Below are 23,150 nucleotides of genomic sequence, written 5' to 3' on the forward strand. Positions count from 1 at the left end.
AAATGAACTGAAGCCTCCAGAGGAGAAGCAGAGCTCAGTCAAAGTCCCGGTTTGTAAGAACCAGCGGAGCCACCAGAGTCCACACATACAGCACAATGCCAATCCAGCTGGAAGATATCTTCACCCAGACAGACGGCCATTTACTAATCATTGTCTCATAGGAAGAGTCAGGACTGGAAAAGAAAAAAAAGACAGTTACAGGGAGAGTCACTTAGCTGTGATTTTTGTTATCTGAAGGTAGACTGGTGTAATAGATTACCAGTGCCTCAGGCTCATGATGGGTTGTGTTTGAGTTAGCTCAGTTTTAAACCCCTAGAATATCTTCCCTGTTGTGCACGAAGCACAAGCAAACCTTCATGACAATTCCATTACCAATAACTGCTTTTGCCCTGTTCCTTTCAAAATGTAGATGGATTCATTAGTGGTTATTGATTATTACTGATTTAAAGAACTGGGGGATTGTAAGATTTAGTTCCAGAATCAGGCATAATAGAATCAAGGTTATTAAGTTCAACATCTGTTTGGGAACCTGGGTGTGCACAACAGAGAAAGCTTTACTATTACCAGAATGTAACTACTTTTATTAGCTCAATTAGTAAAGACACAAAAGCTCCAAACCACATAAAAAGATAGCAAAAACATAATTAAGGTATCTTAACCATTCCTCACGCATAAACTCATAGATTTACACCCTTCCTTGGGGATCTGGTGGTAAGAGGGAAGTGTTCAGCCCTCAAACCTGGCATGCCAAACAAGTCTGATACTGCAGGTCTCCCTCTTACATGGTGGTCTCACCTATTACAGGACCAAGGGGCTGTCATGAACATTCATACAAATGCCCAGCCTTCCTTGTCCACATTTAACTCATAATGTTGGAGTCTCTTTACCCTATAGGTTAGCATATTATTACATTTCAAGTAATTAAGTCAATTCATTGCCAAGGCAAATTCTCAGATAAAGCATTTGCGAACATATCTTAAAAATATCCAAGCCTAGTATCAGTTCAATGTTCTTGTGGTTACCTGGTATAAACTTCCCCCTTAAACTCACCTTCCCCTATGTGCCAAATGTGATATCTTAGCATTACTGTAATGAATAACAGGCATAGTCTCAGACTAAGATGTCTCAAAAATAAAGCAGCTGATCCCTGTAATTATAAACAGAAACTATAAATAAAAAACTTCAAAAACATCAACAACTATTTCCTCTCCAAAAAGACAAGGGAAGGAAAATTAGGCATCAACAACTCTTAACTCTCATCCTACATTAGACCAAACTTGTATTCAGAGCACAGCACTAAGTCCAATCAATAATGTCTTGTTTACATGCGCAATGAGCTCTATTTGGCTTCCCTACAAATCTCCCGAGTGGGAAGAAATCTGAGGCTAACAGCCATCTTCTGAGTTTGCCATTACACAATCTTGGAGTTGTAGACCTGAAGAACTATTATGAGGGATATGATCATCCAGTTATTTAACTAGAGTTCTGACACCTTCTCAGCAACAAAATGTTTAAAAAAAAAAACCATCCACTGTCTGCTGGAACATTCAGGGGCTAGGTGCACAACAGTTAATCAGAAAAGTGTTTTTACATCAACATTTATGGTGGAGAGAGTTTCAACAGCATGGACATGAAAAAACTAACTGAATTTAGAGTGAAATTCTGAAAATCCTCCTGGCAAGAGTTTACAACAACTATAAACCCACCTTATTATGAAGTCATTATTGCGGGTAGTTAGAGGTTTTTGAGGCCACCAATCGAAAAAGACAAGTACACCTTCTGGGTGGTAACATCTAACCGCAAGGTCCAAGGATGCCAAACAGACAGTGAAATTGGATAATACTTTCTCTACTTTTCCTCTCATTAGAAGGTTGGGAAGCTACACTCAGTACTTCAGAAGTGGTAGCTGTATTCAGAGTGCAATCCTATACCCTCACCATCTGGTCCACGATTAGGTAAAGGAGCTTGGATATCAGTTCCTCGGGGGTCAAAGTTACAAGAAACCCCATGATACCCGCCTTAGAGTTATTTGATCTTTCCAATTTCTATAAAAGTCTTAGAATTCTATGGACAAAAGTGGGAACCTTAAGCCACCTGAAGATGGGTCAGCTTTTTCTTCCTTCTCCTTTGTGGAGAAAAAGAAATAGTACCCCAAAAGTATCTCCAGATTCTACTTTGATTTCCTAGGTAGCAAGAATCAGCTGTCTTGGTATCCCCAGAGGGATTCCTCTTAAGAATAGCATTCAAATGCCTCAAGGCACTACAAGCCTGTTTTAAACAGACCACTTCACAGGAAGCTGTTGATAACTCATATTAAGCCAGTCTCCCTTACTCTTCAAAGCACTCAGTGCCAACTTAGATTTACTGAAAAAACTTCGAGGGAAGACAACTAGACAGCAAAGTGCTTGCCCAAGGTATTGACAGCCTGGGGAGAGCTTCATGTGTACTTTCTATCATCCTCAAGATCCCTCAAGATGCAAATGATACCAATTATGTTTGTCAGGTCCAGATATTTTCTAATTGTACACTGAACTATATTTTGAAACCCCTCAGCTTTCCCAAACTAAAAAATTCCAAAGAAACAAGACAGAATACAAAACAACCAGCAACAATAAAAAAATAAAAAAACAATAGAAGCAGTGCATCGGTCTAGACACATGGGGCAAACATAGCCAAGACAAAAACTTTCAAATCTAAGTTAAGAAAATCAGAAATAAAGTTAAAGTGTAAGATGACATGATGCAACAACAGGCCAGTCAAACAATTGCGAAAGTGAACCAGGCACAAAAGCAAACGTAGCTACAAGGAACTTGTGATCATATTTGTGGACAGACAAGACCTGAATGGTATTTACTGGCTGTGAAACAAATCATGCAAGATAACTTTTGCCCTTTTGAAAAGGTGTTCCAAAGATGCTGAACACTTTGGGGTAAGCCAAATAAAACCCATAAATGACTCAGAAGCAACAGATCCAGAGTGGGACTATACGGCAAGTTATTTTCTTTAGAATTTTTTTTTAAAGTTTCTCTTTGCTGTTCTTGCACAGTCTTAGTTATTGCTTCTACATTATATTGGCCGATCCCGTTGATGGAATTACTGCCCCATAAATCACAATTACATTTATTTATATAAATAAAAATACACACACACCCCCCTCTGCAATGAAATTTCAGAATACATACAGTTATTTCACTGTGCAGGTATCTAGTCTTCGTGATTCTGTCGGTCTCTTTTCCTACTCTTTTCCCTAGCATTAAATTTATGTTTGCGTATGTATGGGTTTTTTTCCTTTTCAAATTACTCACACCCACCTACACCTTTTTGAGTTCTAAATATTCTGTGAAACCCAAGACAAACATTTAGCCATAATCCCACATAACGGTCTACAATTTCATTTGTTTGTTTTTAAACAAACAATTCCTTTTGTTCAAAATAGACTCTTTAATGGTTTCCTATATGTTAAAATGGACTCTCAGTGAGTCGGTCACGAGTTAAATATGGCTCTACCATCCTTATTCAGGTAGTACCTTACTCCAATAGAAGTTCCAGTGGGACTACTCCACTTAATTGAGGGTGGCAGAACCTCACCCTTAACAATGATGACGATTGCCATTAAATAAGAGCTTAGTTTTTAACGACAAATTCATTTCATATATAGCAATAAATGCTACCCCTTGAGAATTCCCGTCACACCAGTACATGTACTAAAAAGGATGCACCTCTTTTGAGACATCTGAAAATATAACTTGAATCCAAATAAACTGTAGTATCTTGTGCATTCATTACCAGTACAACATCTCAAGTGTGTGTACCTGTACCAGTTGGTGAGGGTCATCATGATATACAATGAGGCCAGGAAAAGCATGAAGTGAAAGAAGGAATAACTGTAAGTAACTCCATCCCTTTCATTATCTACAGCACGGTGGCCATCATCTCCATCATCCAAAGAGCCATCACTTCTGGGTACTCCATCTTCTATCAGTGTTGATTCATCATTGGTAAGCGTCAGTTTGTTAACCTGGCTGTTACTGGATGTCCGGATGCTGTGTTTCAGGGAAATGAATACAGTACATTATCAAAATAAAAATCAAATTGTAGTAATCTGATCATTAGCAGTAGTACAAGTCACTTAAATCCCAATTAATTCATCTCACCTTGAATACAGAACACACAGCAAAAACAGAATAAGTCCTACAATCCCTTGTGCATCCCACCACTGGACGACCTGACCTTGGCTTGGAATGGTGGTGGTGGTGTTGTAGCCAATCATGCGCAGCAAGCTTGGATTGCACTTCCTTTCTGAGTTGGGAAGGAGATTACATTAGAAATTAAACAAAACAAGAACAGGGTAAATGGTTATGCAAAATATTTTTATTTCCACACTGAACACACAGTAATACAAGGAATTTTCATGTCCAACGTAAATGCAGAAGTTTTGCAAGTTCAGAACTTTGTGAAACAAACAAGACTAAAGATCATGGATAGGACAAAAAAAAAAGTAAAGCAAACTAGAGATGATTATGTCATGTCAATACAAGACAGGTGTTAGAGGAGACAAGGAAATACTCTGAAGTTAACGTTTCTTCATTTAAAAGATGTATGAAGTGTTTTACTGATTCCTTTACTGAACTGTGGCAAAAATACACTGCATTTTCTTCAGAATTCCTAAAATTTTAACACCACCAGCCGCCAAACACCACAGTCATTTAGGGGTTGTGTACACAGAGCAGCAATATTCGTGTATGCTAAAAGGATGCGATTTCTGAAATGTAAGATGTGCTGAGCATTAATAGATCTGTGTAGACCCTCCTAGCATGTTAAAAGTTCCCTAGTGCGCTTTAACATGTTCACAGTATGTCGTACTATGTTAACACACACTAGGGAACTTTTAATACATGCCAGCAGGGTCTACACAGATCTATTGGTGCACTTTAGAAATCTCACTTTCGTGGTGCGCGTTCCTGCTCTGTTTAGGCTAGCCCTTAGACTACACAATAAGTACTGACCAGTATTACCACAAATGCTTCAATCTTCAAAATGAGTGTTACATGAAAGAATGCTACAAATGTTTTTAAAAGCTCAACTATATTTATCAATTTACCAAACTGCAAGTGTGCACTGATGAAACACAGAAGAGAGAAACCTGAGTGAACGTGCTCCTATTTTCCTATAATTATTGCAGTTATAGCCCATGGCTAGTGTCTCCGAATGGCACCAACATCAGTGAAGCGCAAAGTAGTACCTACAGTTAAGGTTGGATAAGCCTTCCATTCTAAAGAGTCATGGGTTTGTGTGTTTGTTTTTTAAACCTTGAAGGCTAATATTTGGCAGATTTTCAAATTTGTTTTCTGCAGTGGAATTTTTGAATGTTTGAGCAAAGAGTTCAGTTGTTTCGAACTGAAAAGAGCATAAACCACCTGCATTTATCCATTTGTATAAAAAAATGACACTTCTTTTAAACAGCTGTAGCACCCAAGTAGGAACTTAAAATTTACCAGGGAGAGAGGCCATCTAGTGTTCTCATAAAATTTTGCAATTTATGTAAGTTCTCGAGGTTTGGGTTTGTTTTTAAAAAGAATTTTCCTATGTACACATAAATGATGTCATGTGATCTCTTAACAGTTAGCCAATGATTCTTGTTTTGAGAGAGAGAATAGGAACATCTGTAGTGAGTCCTGCATCCTTCCACACAATAAAGCATAGGTACATATGAAAGAAGACAAACTGAAGAAAATAAAACTCCTTCAGAGCTAAGGTATAGAAAGTTGTGCATAGACTGAGACAAGGGTCCTGCTTCTGACTGTACATATTGTACAATACTGTGTTTTAATGCTATCCAGAAAAGAGTTGAACACAGCAGAATTTGTTTGTTTTTCTTTTAAGAACACTAGGAAATTCCATACATACTCTCCCCTCCTTCCCATCACAAGAACATTAAGGCGGCAAAATGAAGTTTCGGGAAGTCAGGAAATGAAAAAGCTCTTAATTGCCCTTATGCATGATAGTCTTCATTACATGTTCACATACTATTTTATCCACGAGGCAATATCCGTGCTTACTTTGCAGCAAAGGAGATTCAGTTTTAGGAAAAGCTTTCTAACTATAAAAGACAGTTAAGTACTAGAAAAAGTCTTGGAATCCCTATTTCTGAGTATGTTAGAAAAACACCCGAGAGAGGGCTGGTGTAGGTATATTTTATCCTACTTCAGTGCAGAGGGATGGGCCCATTCCAACCTTCCATTTCTATGAAATGGGACCCCCAAATATATGTAGGCAGGAAGAGAAGACTATGATAGAGAATATTGTCTTTAGTCTAGAATTTTCTTCCTTCCTGCCTGCCATTTATCATTTTGAACTGTTTTATGAAGAAGCTACTTTATCTTTAAGAATACAGCTTTTTTTTTTTTTTTTTTTTTTTAAATGTAAGTCTGCCAAGCTTACCTGGTTCATTGGTCATAGCTGACCAGGTTAAATACATTGTATAAATGGTGATCACTGAAGACTGCAACAAACCAGATCTTGGCTGAGACTCCTATATGCAAGAGACATGGAGAAAACTAGATTGGGCAGCTGACAAAATGTCCACGGTTAAAATGTTAGCTATAGAGATGTTTCTGGGTTTAAAAAAATATATATATTCACTGAATAACATAGCATACCTGGATCTTAGGCAGAATTGACATTACAGAGGCGCCAATACACAGCAACATATTAACACTGATGAATGCCTTATTTTCAGAGCAGCCTTCTGGATGAGTGTAATAAACATAAAACAAGACAACAGCAACCAGAGACAGCAGGTAATTTAGAGCCGTAGCTGACAGCAGAGCTGTGAAGGGAGACAAACAAGACAGTTAAATTTGCTTAAAAGAAGCATCATTATTAGCTTTAAAGAATATTTTATGATTGTGCTGCTATATTAAGAATCCACAAAATTGTATCAGATAATGGTTATGGACACATTTAAAAAACACTGAAACTTAAAGAAAAAAGTGTTTTAAAAATTTAAATTAGATACATTCTTTCGGGTAGGGATAACTTTTTTGCATTATTTGAATAGCACCTAGCACAATGGTGCCCTGATTCTGCCTGATGCCTCAAGGCGCTATCATAAAGACAAATACCACTATCAATGGGAAACGTGAGGCTTTAGTTTTGCTCCAACACTTCAACTGGGTATCTGTACAACTACCAAGGAGTTGGTCAAAGCAAGACAAACCTGTAGCAATGTGTCTAAATTAAATTAACAGCACTGTCCCCAAATAAAACCAATGAAATCTGGATCTGTAGAGAGGCATTTATAAGCAGCTTATTTCTCAATACACTTATTCAACATATCTTTTGTAGAATTATGTAGGCTTACAAGAATCTGATAAACTACATTTTCAAAAAGCAGACTTGCCAGGCAAACAGAAAACTAGCCAACTAGGCCATTTTTGCCTCCTGAAATAAATTAAATCGTAAGTTTTATGATCAGCTATTATGATCTCATTACTCCAGTGCCGTGATTTTAACTGTCTCCTCTATTTTGACCCATTAACCATACATACCCAAAGAGGAGAGGCTTACAGAAAAAAAAAAATTAGTTGTGATAATTAGGGTGATCATATTTCCTATGCTGATTACGGGACACCTGGTAAAATTACTCGTATTGAAGTGAGATCAACAGCAATCATTCAGAACTATGCACTACAAACCTTCAAATTAACATCAAGCTGACTGAGCCCCTGTTAAAAAGAAATACTGCATAGTTGGATTTTTTTTTTTTTTTTTTATTTACCTTATCTTTAAGGTTCACATCAGGAAGGGTCACACACACACACACACACACCCACCCACCCCCCCAAGACACACATGGGGAGAGGTGACACATCCACACTCCTGTACACACCTCTCACACGGGGGGGGGGGGGGGGGGGGGGGGGGAAGAAATGACCGACAGACCCAACCCTCCCCGCCCAGCGTTCTCCACCCTCCATACCTGGCTGGACCCACGGAATGGACCCACCTCTCCGGGGATTTGACACAGTGTCTTCCCAAGGCAACACGTGGGGAGTGGCGGGCTGGGAAACAGGGCCACATAGGGTCACATGCCCCCTTCCAGATTTCTGCGACAGTTCACACCAGAATGTGGCGAGCAGCAGCCTTTCGGCACTGTGAGGGAGGGAAGGGATGCTGCTTCCAGCCACAGGGGATGAGGGGGAGGGATGACTTGGCCCGTGTATTTGCAGAGCTCATCTCTCCCCCGCCCCAAACCCACTCCCCTGTGGCTGGAAACAGCTCTTTCCTTCCTGCCCACACAGTGCCAAAAGGCAGCTAATGCCTCTAGGCTGCTGCTGGCCACCAATATAACCCACATGCCTCCTGTCCCCTGGGCACAGCACAGCCAGGAATGGGTTAAGCCCTAAGGATGTATTGTGCACCAGGAAACCAGGGAACCTGACTGCAGGGGCTTCAGCCGAACTGGCCAGAGAGATGACTCAGCAGGGGAGAGTGATGAGGGGATGGAGCAGCTGCCCTGCACTCTCAGGGGGAAGGAACCAGGGAAAGGGTGGAGGGGGACAGGTGAAGAGGGTGCTAAGCTCTTGTTCAGGGGGCAGCTGTGGAGCCTGCAGGGTCAGGGTGTGAACAGGCTGGAAATTGCTTCTCCCCCGCCACTCCAGAGCTTAGCTGATGGGTGGAGAAGCTTCCCTGTTCCAGCACTGTGTGGGGCTCTGGCACACACAGGGCTCGGCTCAGCTCCTCCTGGCCCCAGGCTTTCCCAGGGTGCCGGCCCAGCCAGAGGCAGCGGGGGAAGGAAGGAACCTGCCAGACAGACTGTTGGTGAGCTGAGCACTCCAACCAGTGGCTCGTTCTCCACACAGTGCTGGGAGTGTGGGGACGCACCCCGCCGGGAGAGATATGGAGGAGCAGCAAAGTGGGGGAAAAGGGGCAAAGCAGTGTGAGGACAGTGAGAGGGGAAGCACGTAAAGGGCCGATGGGTGGACAGAAGAGGTAACATAACTGAATTTATGGAATGAGAGAAAATGCTGTTTATGAAAGCAGAATCTCTTCTGTACATTACATTCCTGGCAAAATGGCATTATACACTACACTGGTACATCTCACATCCACTCGATTTTCAAAATGCACACTGAAATGGGATAAAAGTTCTGTTACCTGCATACCAACATCTTGAATTTCCTTCCTCCATTTTTTCAACCCAAGATTCATTCCAAGAGTGAGCAAAGTCAATAAGCAGGACCAGCTGAATAAGAATGAAGCAGAAGGCCCCAGCCATGCCGACATAAAACCACACTGTAAAGAAAAATCAGACACAATCAATTCAGAGCAGTGGAAGTTTTACCGCCCAATTTTAGGGGTAAGGGAAAAAAACCAATAGTGAGAAATAGGGTTTGCAGCTTCATTTAAAGAGGTTTATTTTAAAATAAATTATAACTGCATCACATGCAGTAAGATGTAATTCAGTGTTATCTTACCAGTCGTAAAGGGTCCCTCTGGGATGAAAAAAGCTCCAACATTAATTGCTATAGCTATAGCAAACTTGAAGAACCAGAATCTAAAGAAATCAAAAACAAAAACAAAAATCAAGGGATGTACGGTAATAAACTTTAATCTGCGTTTGTGCTCACATAACTGATGTATTTTATAAGCAGTCAAAAGAGCACAATGTAAATGAAAGTTAATTATTTGAAATGACAGGACTTAAAGTTTGCCTATTTTAGCTTGTATTTCAAATACATAATCTTTGCTTCCTTGTTTGTGCATATCTGAGAAATGTATCCATTAACTACTCCCGCAGAACACAGGAGATACTGACACTAAATTAAAATATCTTTTGTAGTGAGGCAAAGAGAAGCATCAAGAAGTTTAGACTAGGCAGTTTTTGTTCTTAGTCCCGGTTGTACATAGACAGCTTCTGAGTTTGATGTCAGTTTAAACTCCTGTTCTGATGCCCCACGCATGGTACCATACAGTTGAATCCAGGGTGGATAAAAATTACATGTTTTTAATTTTAAAAAAATCCACTTTTATTTTATTCCCTTTAAGTTTGTTTTATTTACACATTGCTAGTCTTGGCAGGGGTGGGGTTAACACTGTCTTGCCATTTTATAATCTTAAATTGCTAAAGTGGATGTCTTGTACTTGTTTCCTAGACTCTTAATCTAGACAGTTCTATTCTATCCCATAGGCTCCATGTTGGCGGCCCACTCCCCCCAGCTCCCATTGATGGTCTCCCTCTCTAGGCTCCTCATCCCAATCCCCCCCCATCCTGTTCAGACTTCTTCACCCAATTTCCTTGACCAAGCAGTCCCAATCATCCCCTCATTCTACCTCCTTGTCAAATCTATCTTCCCCCGAAATCACCCTTAGTTTCCTTCCCTTCTTGGCTCCCAGGACAGAAAGCCTCCCTGCTCTCAGTTTCTGTGCCAAGTACTGTAGCGGCCCACAACCAGAAATAGCAACTGTAGGGAAAGTTCTTCTCAGCCCCTGCGGTGGAGGGGAGCATGCTTAGTGCAGATGGAATCTGAAGAATTTAGCTGCCAAACCAGCAAGTCTCTCCTGAGCGTACAAAAGCAGATTTTTGACAGGCTTATAATTTAGCTATATTTCAGTATTCCCCCCCCCCCCCCCACAGGTACAGTAAAAGGTACATCTAACAACATAGGAAACTACCCTCCAAATTCCAAGCCCCTACTCCAAAGCAAGGAGGGACTAGATCTTCTCAACAAAATGGCTGTAACACATTGTTTTGCCCATGTGTGTGGATATTTCCCTAATCTTGTTCTCAGAACTGGCTGACCACTTTTTCTAAATTTTCTTTAAAAATTCAGCCTCAGGTAGACACCCAGCATGGAAAATTTCAGTCTGAATAGTCAAAGCCGAGCAAAGTTATAAAATCCTGACTCCAGTTTGTTATAATAGGAAGCTTCGGGCAACCTTAACTATAGGTGGTACTACCAGTCCCATCTATAAAAAATTAATATAGCTCAAAAGACAAAGCAAAATAATAAGGTCCTGGTCCATGCCTAGGGTTCTTAAGTAGTATGGTAACATTAATAATAATAATACAGAAACATATGTCCAGTAACACATACAAAGCAACAAACGATGACATCAGAGGTAAAAATCTAGTTGAGTAGTTCTTCACCTTTCCATGCTGAGATTCTCTCCTACCCCAGCTTGAGGGAACATGATCCAGTTCTATAGAGGAACAAATTGCAATCTGGGGGGAGGAGCACATCAAACTGACTGGGGGAGGAGCACATAACGAATTTTAAAAGCAAGCAAAGCTTATTTTAAAAATCTGGATGGTTCGGTGCACTAATTACACAATCCATAATGCATTAACTCCTGCTTCTGAATCTATGTGAGGAGTTTGATTTCCTCCTTATCAGCTTGGAAGAATAACCTTGATAAAGGAAGAATAGGTCCAAGCTTTGCATAAATAACATGCTTAATTCCAGATCCTTTTCAGATTACCTAAAAGCTTACAGTACCTATATGTACCTACCTGGTTTAATTTTTGGGAAGAATACTATATTCCTACAGTCTAAAATTGCTAAGAATTCCAAGGATTACTGCTGGCTTACATAGAGGCTGCTGGAGTTCTGTAGGCTTTTGTTTTGATTACACTAATAAAAACGGGAACTGCCTAGATAGTACTCATTTCGCAGTTATGAATTTACACAACTAAAGTAACTGTCCCACGAGATATTGTCTGATGGCTCCAACTTATACACAAGTGTGGAAAAATTGACGGATATGCATGGGTAAATATAAGGTCTCTATTCTGCAGTACAGTCTTGCTGTCACTGATTTAAAGAGCATCGTTGAAGACACATGCATAATTAAAGGACATGATTTACATGCAACTACCCTGAATGGGTACCACTGAAGACACCACTGCTTCTGGCAGAGATGTTTAAAACTACATTACTATATAATTTTTCAGTAACAACAAAACAGTTAAACCCTCTAGATATGTTTGCCTTGTGCCCAGAATCTTGCTAGACTAACTCTGACAGGCTACCAAGAGGAGCAAATTCCAGTGGTAGGATTGAAACAGGACAGCAATTGGTCTGACAGTTCAGCCTCAGGAGCAGACAACACGAATCTCCAGGACAAAGACATCTGCCACAACAGGTTATTTGAGAAGTGGTCTCTTAGGTTAAAAGGTTTCAAACCATGCAGAATTTGTATATATTTTTTTAATAAGTGCCTTAAAAAAAGGGGGGGGGTGTCTGTTAAAAGGTGTCCTTTCAATTTCATCCATGCCAGAAGATGATATATGTGCAAGAAAGATGACAGCTCAAGGGAGGCAACAGGTGTTGGTATTCCTAAGTACCTATACCAGTGTGAGTTTGCCATAAATCAGTATGCAAAATCAAAGATGCTAAATTATCTCCTGGCATAGTGGATACTTCTTTCTCTTGCTTATATAAAACGCATGCTGCAAAAGCCATTTATTTTAGAGAGGTTTGAGGGTATGGTCCAAGAATTATGGGAGATAGAAAGGCTGGCTTAGTTGAATTATTGTTCATGTCTCATTGTTGTTCATATTTGCCTTTTAATGCAGAGGATATTACTCTGACCATTGCATTTACAATATAGAACCTTTGCATAGGTGTCTTTTTATTATTTAAATCTAAAGAAACAAATAAAACTAGTAAATAAAGCATAGTTGACTGTCATGGTCTGTCTAAACTGCTTTTCCCCCCCTACAGCACGGGAATGCAATTCTGTAGTTTTATTAATTTCAGGAGATTTATACAGTGAAGTCCAAACTGTCAAAGTGAGCTCAGTAGAACTCAAGCAGCTAATCCCTGCAGATTCACTAAAATGGGGAAGACTAGCCAATCACTCTTTCCTTATTATGCAATTGTTTGTGGGTAACGGCAGGTGAATCTTCATCTTCTGTGGTAAAACATCTGGAAAATACTCTGTTCAGCAGCTATCACTATGGGTGCTAAGAGTTTGCACTACAGAAACTGTCTTATGTGTTTTGAGCTATGTTCCAATGACAGCAGTTTGGATTCCACTGGTTTAAACAACTATACACAAACAACTGTGCACAAATAGAGCCAGGGAAAGACCACCAATATAATCAGCCAGCTTCTTGAAGAACTAGTATTTTACAATTATTTTTGGTTAGGTTATCCTAGATATGAATAAAATAAAAAATACAGGGGAAAAACACCTGGAAGTTCAAAAAGTACAAAATAATTTCTCTCTACCAAAAAAAGAAAGAAGGGGAAGAATAACAGACTTGTTTTTGAATGGGGTGGAAACAACTTTAAACAGATCTTCCATAACTGTAATTCCAATTCTGAAAGTAAGCTTTTACAAACTGAAGGGGTGTGTTCACGTTCATCTCCCTCCTCCCTCACTAATTTAATATGATTTTCCCTAAAATATTTGATCTGTGAGCCTGCATTATACTTCCATCTGCTAAAGAATTCCCTTTTCATAGCACAGTCAATCTCACTGGAGTGTTTACCTGTTATTATTTTCAAAAATAGCTGTATCACACATACACACCGAACAGTCACAGTTGTTGTTCTCGTATCTTACCCATTGTGCACTGCTGCTCTTGGATCATTGCTGCTCTTTACTTTGATCATCAACAAGGAGAACAGAAGGAAGAACATGGCCATACCAAAGCACACACGGTACACTGCTTTGTATCCAACTAAGACATCACAATTCACATGACCATGCACACCAGGAATAGTTGTTCCAATCCCTCCATCACAAAATCCAGGAATCTATGATTAACACAAAATGTTTCAATGATATTTGTTCATCAGAGGCATTTTAGAGATATATTTTTCATTTTATTAATAAAAATAAACATCACTTAATTCTGTAAAATTATTTACACCACAATATTTCACTTAAAACTACAACATTGCATAATTCATGCAGCTATGCAAACAGGTAGTCCAACAAACAGATTAGGTTTGCTTTAAAAACAATTAATTTTATGTGTGGATTAGAATTATAAAACAAACAAACTAACTAAAAACACACCCTCCCCCAAGAGAATTCAGACGACACAACTGAGCCACCATCAATTTTTTGGGACTCACAACGGAACTTAAGTTCCATTTGCCGGTCTGAAACAACACTAATAACAGCCCCAGAGCTGCATATATTTCTGATGACAACTATTATGACGGTAATGAAACAAAATAAACGGCAAAAAGAAAAGGAGTACTTGTGGCACCTTAGAGACTAAAATTTATTTGAGCATAAGCTTTCGTGGGCTACAGCCCACTTCATCGGAGGCATGGAATGGAACATATAGTAAGAAGATATACACACACACACACACACACACACACGTTAAGTTGCCATACAAACTGTGAGAGGCTAATTAGTTAAGATGAGCTATTATCAGCAGGAGAAAAAAAACACTTTTGTAGTGATAATCAATATGGCCCATTTAGACAGACATCCTTAGGTCTATTTGGACACATGAAAAATAAAAGCCTCCAAAAAGGCACTGCAGTTAATTAAGAGCAAAGTACCAGGGACAACTAAAAAAAAATATAGCTGATAGTATCTGTTTCTATCCATATCAGGATATTAAGTAAGAACTCTTTAAAGTCTGATGTACTGTAAACCACACTTTACAAGGCCATAATATATATCTTTCCCAAACGGTTAAAATGGCTTTCCCCAAGTTCTAAAGCGGTTACTCTCCCATAGCATAGAGAGCATTTACAAACACTTTGATTTTAACGAAGGACAAGACCACAAGATACATATCTGATGTGGGTTAAGGAGTGTAACATTTAATTGGGAAAATTAAGATTAAAAAAAAATGGATACTAGGATTAAGTATGTAAATGGTCAGTGCTCCCCAAACTTTTGAGGGTCATGCCCCCCCTTACCCCTGTCCGCAACACGGACGAAGTAAGGGGGCTGCAGCTGGGGGTGGGTCTGGGGCCACGGCCGGGGATGGAGCCACAGCCAGGCTGCCGTGGGGGCCAGCAGCTAGGCCTGTGGCCAGGTGCGGCTCCACTCCTAGCCTTGGCCGGGAATGGAGTCACAGCCTGTGGCTCGGGTGGGGCCAGAAGCGGAGCCGTGCCACGGCTGGGGACAGGTGCAGGGCCGGGAGCAGGGCTGAACGGTGCTCCCTCCCTAATTCCCTGTAGGAACTGGCCCGGACCCCACCATGCCCCCAGATGTTCCTTCACACACACACACACCCCCCAGAGGTGGGGGAGGGTGGGGTCTGCCCAGTTTGGGGACCTCTGATGTAATTACAAAAGTCTGTTCAATACATGACTAGCAAGCCATATTAGAAAAAAGTCACAATTCTTTTAATCAGTTGAATCAACTGCACTACAAATTGCTTATTCCCATTAGCAAAAAACGTGTCACCTAAGAAAAATGATTTCACCTTACATAGTCTCAGATTTAAAAGCTAAAATTTAGCAAGTAGAACACAATGAAACCAGAAAATGTATTATTCTACATTCAAATGTGTTGTGTTGAAGCAGCTCTTGAACCTAAGCAGTAATTCAAGAGACTCAATTTTACTTCTGAAGGCTGCTGCTTATATAACAACTGCATACCAATTAACGCTACACTTCTTCCAAGATTCAGCTGCTTATACTTAAACAGAACTTGTAAGACTATCTGATGACTCCATATAATATTAAAAGCATGTTTACTAGTAGCAATGTAAGTACTTCACACATGAAGCATGACATCATGAAAGTATGTGACTGTCAATTTTGCAACATCTGTTCTACCAAAACATGAAAGCGGAAAAGTAATGACCTTCTTCAGCTGTTCCTCCATTCCTGGCATTAGCATGACGCAGGCAACGCTCACTCCAAGGAGCAAGATGAAGGCATAAATCAGCCTAGTTATAGTGGAGTTGTTTCCACTGGGGCAGCAACGGCACAGCAGACATGGGGCACTGCCACATAAGCATGGTATCTGGAGGAAAGAGATTATAGAGCAGTTTACATTAAACAATTATGAGTTGTTTATTAGGTTATTCAAAGATTTATGCAGGATGTGTGGATTTTTAGTGGAAAAAAAATCTAGTGGAAAAATCTAGCCCACCTCCTTATCAATGCAAGATAATTCCCCATAGCATGTTACATTGTTTTGTCTAGCCCAGTGAATGTTCCATGAGATTAGGTTTCTACACTAAAACCTACCATTATAAATGTTAAAGTCTGCATCAATGCACAAGGCAGATTACTTCTGTTTTTCAAGGACAATTATTCATTTTGGGGGGAGAAAGTTCACAGGCTTGGGGTTACTTTGGTGCAGAGGGGGCCCTAAGTGTTGCACTATGGTCAGTTCTTATTTAGCTAAGGAAATCTCTGCCTGTGAAATGTGTTTAACGTTTTGCTGTTCTAGGTTTTTTCTAATCTATATACTCAGATATTTTGGGGAAGGACTGTCATTTTCTATATGCCTGTACATTAAGGTTTAAGGGCTATTCATGTCGATTACTGGGATTTCTCAGCACCTCTGTAATAGAAATAAAATGGTCCAATCCTTCTGTTAAAAATATATTGCTTATTGACAGAGTTTGGCAGCTATTCAAACCAAGACACATCAGGTAATTCCCAATTACTTGATTAACTTGCACAATATAGAAAGGATTTGAAAATCCAAGAGTAACACAAAAATGGAACACACAAATTAGTTCACATCTAGCAAGTATTTTCAGTTGTATCGTATTCCTTTCTACCATTGCCAATACCTTGAGAAAAAGTGTTATATTTGAGGACAAAATAACTCACTCATTGCTTTAGCACATCTGGATGCAGTTTGCTCTTAAACAGGAAAATGTGTATTATTTCATTGCAAACCTATAACATTTTGTCTCTAAGCAGCGTTCTCCCACCCAAAGATTGCATTAAATGCGGTTGGGACTCCACAAGTGAATGTCAGATTATAATAATTGAAAGGAATATCTAGGAATATGGATCACCCCAAGATATTTTTTTTAAATGTAGTTTTCTTCATAATTTAGCTAAAAGGGAATAACACTGTTTTATTCTATGGTAGGTAGAGTGGACAGGTGATTAATATCTAAACTTTGGTGGTCATGTAGTTTTCAGTGGAAATGTAAGGTTACCAATATCAGAATCACTTAATGCTAGCTCAGTGTTTCCTGTGGTCTTGTAGTCACCCCCAATCTTTTTTACCCTCTTCATCTGTATTTGCTGTTCTTCAAAGTTGGAGCAGCCAAGAGCTATCACAATACTCTACTACAGAAACACCTTTCAAAAAGAGTATAAATAAAGCTACAGAAGGAGCGTTATAACACTTAGATAGCACAATCCTAGTCCATTTCCCCTCCACTTCCACACATAAAAGGCTGCAATAACCTTTTGCTTCTGCTCTTGATTTTTCCACTAAGATCTACAACTCAAGAGGTGTTTGGGCAGATGGCAAGCAACAGATTGGTAACTGTGACAGGGTATGACAAATACTGTCTTAAGCTATAAAGCCACCACTTGATGTTCTAACATCGATCTTAACCTTTCCCTAAACGATGCTCCAAAACCAACTTGTTCCTCAAAACAACACCCATAACCCAGATTATTTTTTTCCATATCCCAGAGTCTGCATCTAATCTTTTTCCCAGGATTTTTTGGCTGCTGCTGGGTGGAATCGTGGGCTTGGCAGAGCTTTCTTTCCCTTGTTTTAAGATGGGCGGGGGCTCCGACTGACTGCCCGAGCCCCAGCCACTGCCAGCTCTATGAGGCTGATGTTTCAGTTAAAACAGAGAGCCAGATAATGGATACTTGGATAAATGGAGTTCTACTATATACCAAGAAAACACTGTGTTCAACCAATCCCTATACATTTTGTGGCACTGGGAACTAAAGTTCAGCAATTCATTTTAATTGCAGAAAAACACAGATTTTTATGGGGGGGGGGGGGGTTTATGGAGAATTTTGGACTTTATCACAGAAAATTAGGATCCTTTGTCATAAGTCACTCACGCAGTGCTCAAGTGACTGCTGTAGCTTGCTCTTAACTAAGGATGCAAAAGTGTAAAGCAGTAGCATAAATAAAGAATAATTTTCTCCTTGTCCCTCGGTCCTAACGTCTGACTATCACACAGGCAGATGCTTTCATTTTTTTAAAATTTGTGACTTTTGGTCACAACTTCACTCTGAAAAATCATGTCCTGACAGCTCATGCTTGCATCCATGGCAGTTACACATGCACATCACAGAACAAGAGATTCCTAGGCACACTACTCATACGTATTACAGTAGAACCTCAAAGTTACGAACACCTTAGGAATGGATGTTTTCGTAACTCTGAAATGTTCATAACATTTTGTTCAAAGTTATGGTGGTTCTTTCAAGACGTTTACAACCAAACATTAACTTAATACAGCTTTACTATGCAGAAGAAAAACGCTGCTTTCCCTTTTTTAGTAGTTTACATTTAACACAGTACTGTACTGTATTTGCTTTTTTTTTTTTGGGGGGGGGGGGGGGGGAACTGGGAGGGTGGAGGAGGGTCTCTGCTGCTGCCTGATTGCATACTTCCAAATGAGGTGTGTGGTTGACTGGTCAGTTTAACTCTGTGTTGGTAACTCTTAGGTTCTACTTATTGTTTGTAGCATCATAGTACCTGTGAACCCCAGTCATGAACCAGGCCTGCACTGTGCTAGGTACTGTATAAACAAAATAAAAAGACTGTCCCTACCTCAAAGAACTTACAAGCTATGTATAAGACAAGAGACACTGGATGGATACAGACAAACCAACGGGGGAATACAAGGAAACTGCAAGACAATACTGATCAGCAGGATAGGCACTGGTCTGAGTATACCAGCAGCCTAATCACTGTCAAGTTTTTTGTAGGCACCACAGTAAAGGAGAGTTTTAAGAAGGGATTTGAAGAGGGATAATGAGTTAGTTTTGCAGACGTTTACAGGGATCTTATCCCAAGCTTGAAAGGTAGCATGGGAGAAAACATGAAGGTACGTGTTTGAAAATTTAACAAGCAGGCAATGGAGGTTGGCATTATCAGTCAATCAGCGGCGGGAGCTGACCTTTTGAAACTGAGTAAGAGACAGGGAGGGGAGGAATAGGCTGTGAAGGGCCTTGAAAGTGAAGACATGCAAATTATGTGTTTATAACAGAGATCATATTACAATTGCTTCTTAAAGCCACTCTTTGTTTCAGGGAAATATAGCAAAAAGGAATTTATTGGCCAATAGCATTTTTTGGCAAGTAAATGTGTTTGAGCAAATAGAGCAGGCAAAGTATGTGCTTCATGTACCGAATTACTTTCTTCCCAGATATATCAACAGATGAGCGTATCAACAGACGAGCTAACTCATTATCATTCGCATCATTTTATGATATGTAGTGAGAATGCCCTAAATTTAGGATTAAAAGAATTTTTGTCCAGGCACATTGCAGAATGAATCATAGCTATTACTGTACAGATCACTGCTTCAAGTGAACTCATCAGTCCCAACTCAATTTAGTCATTGTGGTGGACATGGAGCTGCTCTGTAACAATTTACGTATACCGAATGTTGATCTGGTTATTGGAATGTTTACCATATGACAATATTAGGTTAAATATTGGGATGTTTACTATATGACTATATGGGTTAAATCAACAGGGCTGTTGCAAAACAAATGGGAAAGAGAAACAATGACTCTCCCTCAGCAAACACAGGGGGTTGTTCCAGGAGAATGGGAGAGCCATTGGCCAGACAACAGAACTGACCTCCCACTCAGGCCCACCAAACTGGTTTTGGACAGCAGGGACAAAAAGCCCAGGAACTAAGAGATCAAAGAACTCTGGATGGATAAAAAGTGATTCTCTAAGGAGGGAGGCAACTGTTCGGGAGCTGTTCAGAGGAACAAAGAACATCCAGGACCTGCTGAAGTATCTGAAGAAGTTAGATCTGCATGGACCCACTCAGGATGGTATGGCTTTAAGTAACAGACATGTACGCACACTGCTTACTGTTTTAAAAGTCTTTTCTTCTTGTTATGCTTTGTTTCTACAGTTAAGATTGAACAATATGTTGGTTTAAAAGGCTGTCTGGTCAACCTATTCACATACTCAGGCCTTGTCTACACTACTGCGGAAAGTTCACCTAAGTTACATTACTCCAGCTACGTGAATAACGTAGCTGGAGTTGTCGTAGCTTAGGTCGACTTACTGCAGTGTCTACACCGCACTGCGTCAAAGGGAGACACTCTCCCGTCGACTCCACTGTAACGACAAGATTAAGGTGAGTACCAGACTAGACCAGAGAACGCTCTGTGGTCAATTCAGTGGGTCTTCACTAGACCCACTAAATCAATCCCCACTGCATCGATCACAAGCGTCAATCCCATTAAGTGTAGACATGGTCTTAGTCAGACATGCTGGGTCAGCAAGTTGATTAGCAAGGTACAGTAGTCCAAGACTTGGTCTAAAAGTGGGCGAAATTTGTGATTCCACTACAGGAGAGGAAAAAGCAGGAAGCAAGACATCAAAACATCTCAGAAACCAGAGAGCTAACCCTGTAACTTTAACAAGACATCATACACTGCATGCACTCCAAGCATTTAGCTACTCAGCATTTTGATGAAGAAAGCAAGGCAGCAGTGAGGAACAGAAGCTAGTTTGTTTGGGCTTTTGCAGGGAGGGGGAAGAAAAGAGAGCTTAAGCAATAGCAAGTCAATTTAAAAAACAAAATAAAACATGTATATGTACATATACCTATCCAGAGGGCTGCAAGCTGACTCTGGAAGTGACTCTGTACAAAGCAGTGCTCAGATTATTTTCAGAGAGTGCACATGGGTCACTTTCTATATACACTTATCTATATATCCAGGCCTTGTTAGAACGGCTAAGTCTACACTGTGAAAATAACTTATGTTTGCAAATGTGAATTAACGCATGCTTTATGTTAGTAACACCGTTAGCAGCTAACATAGTCATTTTAAAAATAGTGTTACCCAACGGTTAAGCAAGACCAGGTAGCATATTTTTAAACATGACTATGTCTAATCATGTCACCATCTCTAAACTGGTTAACACGTGAATTAACATATTTTCTAACACTTCATTTTTCTACTGCACACACTTAAAAAGGATCTCTGCGCATCGTTAGAAATAAATATACACAACAATATATTTACATCTACATCAGCAAGACAGCTTACATTTATTAATTTAACAATTCTAAGAAATTAGAAAATTAAAGTTTCTACATTCTTAACTAATCCTGAATAAGGGAGACCCACTGGTGATTTTTGCATCATGATAGTGCGCTGCGCATGCAAGCAGGAGTGAGATAACCAGTGGCAGATCCGTTAATTGTAAATGGGTTTTACTAAACAACAACAAACGTCCTACAAGAACCTCATTACAGTTACTGTATTTCCCGCACCTCACTTTCACTAGATTTCTACACTTAGCACATAAGATATTTAATTTTTTTCAAAAGACAGAATGAAATGGAATACTGTACATCACTTTTTTGGTTTTAAACCAACGGTATTTAATTCAAAACACAGTGTAAAAAATTTTTAAATGCACCTAAGTTAATCAGGACACTAAGTCCCACTGATTTAAAAATAGTTACCCAAAAGCTCCAAAACCACTCTTGTTCCTATTCTACCTATTTGAACATCAAGTAAATTGTAGTGGTACATAGAATAATGACTCCCAAGATAATTAGCAAGCCAGTGATAATCTTGAGAAAAAAAAAACAGAGTTGGTAATAGTTAAAAACTCAGTGGGAAAATACATTAAGTCTTAAGAAGAGTTGTTTTTAATTAGCATATTTTGGAGTAATCAGGACTAATTTCCAGCACCTAACAATGCTTGGTGTGATAGTGACATCATTGTAGACTGTGCTGCAGTAACCAAAGTGTCTTGGTGAGAGAGAAGATGCTACAGAGGATGCAGCTGCTGCTAAGTAGGCCATGAGGAAAGAACTAGACATGTCTAATTTCAATAAGATAGAGGCAGCATTTTTGCAGGGTACCCACAGTAAAGGTGAAACTCAATACTGGTCTCAGTTACATTTTCACTATTTTTGCGGATCTGAAAAAACACCAGCACATTTTCCTGAAATGTTTCCTGAAATATTTACTGCTGAAAAAACACCAGCAGTAAATATTCCCATCTCCTGACGAGCGGCATCACCGGCCACGGCAGCTCGGCTGAGCCCCAAGCCAACGGGACCAGCGTGTGGCCCCCCTGACAAGCCGAGTTAAGCCGTTTCCCTGTGTGGAGGGCAGCAGCGAGGGAGACGACCCAGAGCAAGGAGGAGGCTTTAAGAGGAAGCGGAACGGCGGGTCAGGGAGCGAGGCCCTGCAGCCAGACGCGGCTCCGCTGGGGCCGTACCGCCGCTTTCGAGAATTAAATCCCGCCTGGGCAAAGCCCCGGCAGAGGCCCCGTGGGGACAACGGGGCGGGAGCTCCGGGACAGAGCTGGACGCCCCCGCAAGCCTGCGCGGAGCCCGGGGATTGCCGGGGCCCAGACACCGCGCCCTCCCCGCCCCGCAGCCAGGGCCCATCCCGCCCCCACGTTACCCAGCTCGCCATGGAGCACAGGCCCAGGACGCCCCCCATCTCCCGGGCGGGCGGCGGACTCCGGCGCTTTAAAGATGGAGGCGGCTCCCGAGTCCCGCAGCTTCTTCCTCAGTCCGGTTCTTGTTTATCACTAAGACAAGGGGCTTCCGGCCTCTGACGTTAAAACATTCGTCATTTCCGGAAGGCGTCACCCACTAAAACGAGCAGCGCCGCGGATGTCGAAATCTCACTGCGCAGGCGTTGAGGGGGCAGCGCGTGCAGAGCTGGAAGGGGCGCCCCAATTGGGTGGGGCGGGCTTCAGAGTAGAACTAACCTTAGCGAGGGGCGGAGTTTTGTGCAGGGGCGGGGCTTCAAAGCAAGCTACAGCGAGGGGTGGGGCTTGGGCACAGTGGGAGGAGCTCTGGGGAGGGCTTGGGGCTCCAGCTGAGGAGGGAGGGCTGTGATGTGATGGGAGCTTGGCGGCGGGGGACCCAGACAACCATGAATCACAGCTGAGGGTTCCTGCCCTTGGCACAGCTCTGTGCGGTCCAGTCCCTCACCCTGTCTCCTGCACGTGCCCAGCAGCCTACTCTAGCTGGTTCTTCCCTATCTTCA

The 23,150-nt window shown here is 40.9% G+C and overlaps 1 protein-coding gene across 1 annotated transcript; it reads right to left on the reverse strand.

Annotated features, from left to right (window-relative positions):
- Positions 1–22,714, reverse strand: SERINC1 (serine incorporator 1). The gene is made up of 10 exons (XM_074948329.1): positions 22,557–22,714; positions 15,796–15,957; positions 13,576–13,769; positions 9,480–9,559; positions 9,160–9,297; positions 6,660–6,829; positions 6,442–6,532; positions 4,155–4,299; positions 3,813–4,043; positions 1–173 (listed from the first exon to the last, which is right to left on the reverse strand). The coding sequence occupies exons 1-10, from the start codon at positions 22,593–22,595 to the stop codon at positions 35–37; spliced, it is 1,389 nt and encodes a 462-aa protein (XP_074804430.1). The 5' UTR covers positions 22,596–22,714; the 3' UTR covers positions 1–34.
- Between the last annotated feature and the right edge of the window lie 436 nt (positions 22,715–23,150).

This window comes from Natator depressus, chromosome 3, assembly GCF_965152275.1.
Source record: "Natator depressus isolate rNatDep1 chromosome 3, rNatDep2.hap1, whole genome shotgun sequence".
Classification (NCBI taxonomy): domain Eukaryota; kingdom Metazoa; phylum Chordata; order Testudines; family Cheloniidae; genus Natator; species Natator depressus.